The 2,013-nt window shown below is 35.3% G+C and overlaps 1 protein-coding gene across 1 annotated transcript; it reads right to left on the reverse strand.

Moving 5' to 3' along the window:
- Positions 1 to 1,210: 1,210 nt before the first annotated feature.
- Positions 1,211 to 1,795, reverse strand: LOC121238126. Its single transcript, XM_041134971.1, has one exon. It carries the CDS (start codon positions 1,793 to 1,795, stop codon positions 1,211 to 1,213), a length of 585 nt encoding a protein of 194 aa, XP_040990905.1.
- Positions 1,796 to 2,013: the final 218 nt, after the last annotated feature.

Genomic DNA, 2,013 nt, shown 5'->3' on the forward strand with positions numbered 1-2,013 from the left:
GCGACTAGTGTGATTTTCAAGAAAAATCTAAAAAACTTAATGAGTCTCCAATTAGTTAAATTCACATAGAGATATGGAGTTATTAGTTGGAGATATTTTTGGTATTGTTTGAGAGAAAATATTGAATAGTTAAGGGATTTTTATTATCAACTTGGGATAATTGGAATTCTATAACAAGAAAGAATAAATTGTGTGAGATTAGCTAGGTAAAGTCAAATGTTCTATATCTATTCTTATTGTTTTTAAAATCTTAATTTTAATGTTCTTTTCTTTAGTTTAATTTAGATAAACCATTCTTCAAATTTCGATTTTTCAAATAGTAATTAATTTAGTCAATTTCAATATTCAATAGCATAATTATTCCATGTGGGTTGGATAACCATTTTCTTTAAAACACTTTACTTCTTGTTACGATTCTATGCACTTGCAGATATATTTTTATGCGAACATTATTCAACTCTCTTGAGTGATTAACACACAAAATCAGAAGTTCTGTTTTTCTTCCTCTTAATGTTAGAACTTCAGCTTTAGCTTCTTTTCTATTAGCCAAGACACAAAAAATAGGAGCAACAACTTAGTAATAAGGTCATGAAAAATTATTGGTTAGCTTCCAATTTGTGGAGATATCCACTTAAGTATAGGTTGAAAGATTGCCAATGGTTCTTTGTAGCTCTTAGTTTTTGTTTTCCAACGAAGGAGGTTATTAGAAATTATGAAATTAATTTAATCATTTCATGGAAGTGAGGACATTTCATGGAAGCGAGGACAAGAAGATATTAATTTGTATTATTATTGCTGTTTCTTTTATGTATATATTAATTTTGTAATTGTTTGTGTGAGATCATATCTGTTGGTCCATATTTTTTGTGATGGATGTGTATATGTAGGTGTGTAGAGCTAGATGGTTTGGCTTTTTTGTGATGGTTATGGGGATGCAAAAAGCTAGATGTTTTTGTTAGATTATTTAGTTGTAAATTGAAAAGGCTGTTTGAAATTCAGAGGAACTACGTGGGGTTTGAATCTGAAAGCTGGTCTTGGGTTTATTTGCTTGTACTCGTTCTTTTTTGTTTTGAATTTTGTGCTGTGTTTTTTTTCTCTGCTTTTGCTATTTGTTGCATTCTCATGCTTCATTTTCTGCATGCTTTCTTTTATCTGCCAGTTTTTTTTTTTTGATAAAGTAAGGAATTTCATTTGAAAATAAAGCATGGTATTACATAAGACTTGTCCACCCTGGACAAGAGTCCCACCAAGTTACAATATCAACTACATGCCAAGCATGTGTAGCTAGATTATGGGCAGCTACATTACCTACCTGCCCAACATGTTGGATGGTGCAGTAGCGGAATCTGGCCATAAGTTGCTTTGTTTCCATTATGATATTCCCCAAAAACCAAGATTCCTCCTCATCCTCCAGTTGTGTAGCCATCATGAGTGAGTCACTCTCAAGGATAAGTTCCTCAATGCCTAAGGGGAGGCAAAGTTGCAAACCACTTAACATAGCAAGGAGTTCAAGTTTAGCTAGATCATTAACTACATACTCTTTTTTGCTCGCCGCCAAGATGACATCCCCAGCTGCATCTCGAAAGATTATACCAACTCTTGCCCTGTGCTGATCCTTGAAGATTGCCCCATCAACGTTGAGCTTCAACACACCTGTGGGTGGCTTTTCCCATCCAACATGTAGCTTTGCACCCTGTTCTGACTTGTGTTTCCCTTTTGATGTAACTTCAACAAAGAGAAAGCATGTTCCATTGCTTGTTCTGGTAGCAGGATCTTCGATCCCCTCATGTACCATTTGGTTCCTCCTATACTAGAAGCTCCATGACATCATTACAAGAATTTCTAACTCTTCCTTTCTACCCCCTCCACATATCTGGTGCAGGATATCTTTGAAGCTTCTATTCCTTTCCGTGACATTGACATGGGGGGATCATTGGAGACATGTTCCAGCAACCTTCTAGTTGAGAGTAGAAGACTAAAGCATGTGAAGCATCTTCAGGTTCCTGCTTGCAA

This window comes from Juglans microcarpa x Juglans regia, chromosome 7D (assembly GCF_004785595.1).
Source record: "Juglans microcarpa x Juglans regia isolate MS1-56 chromosome 7D, Jm3101_v1.0, whole genome shotgun sequence".
Classification (NCBI taxonomy): domain Eukaryota; kingdom Viridiplantae; phylum Streptophyta; class Magnoliopsida; order Fagales; family Juglandaceae; genus Juglans; species Juglans microcarpa x Juglans regia.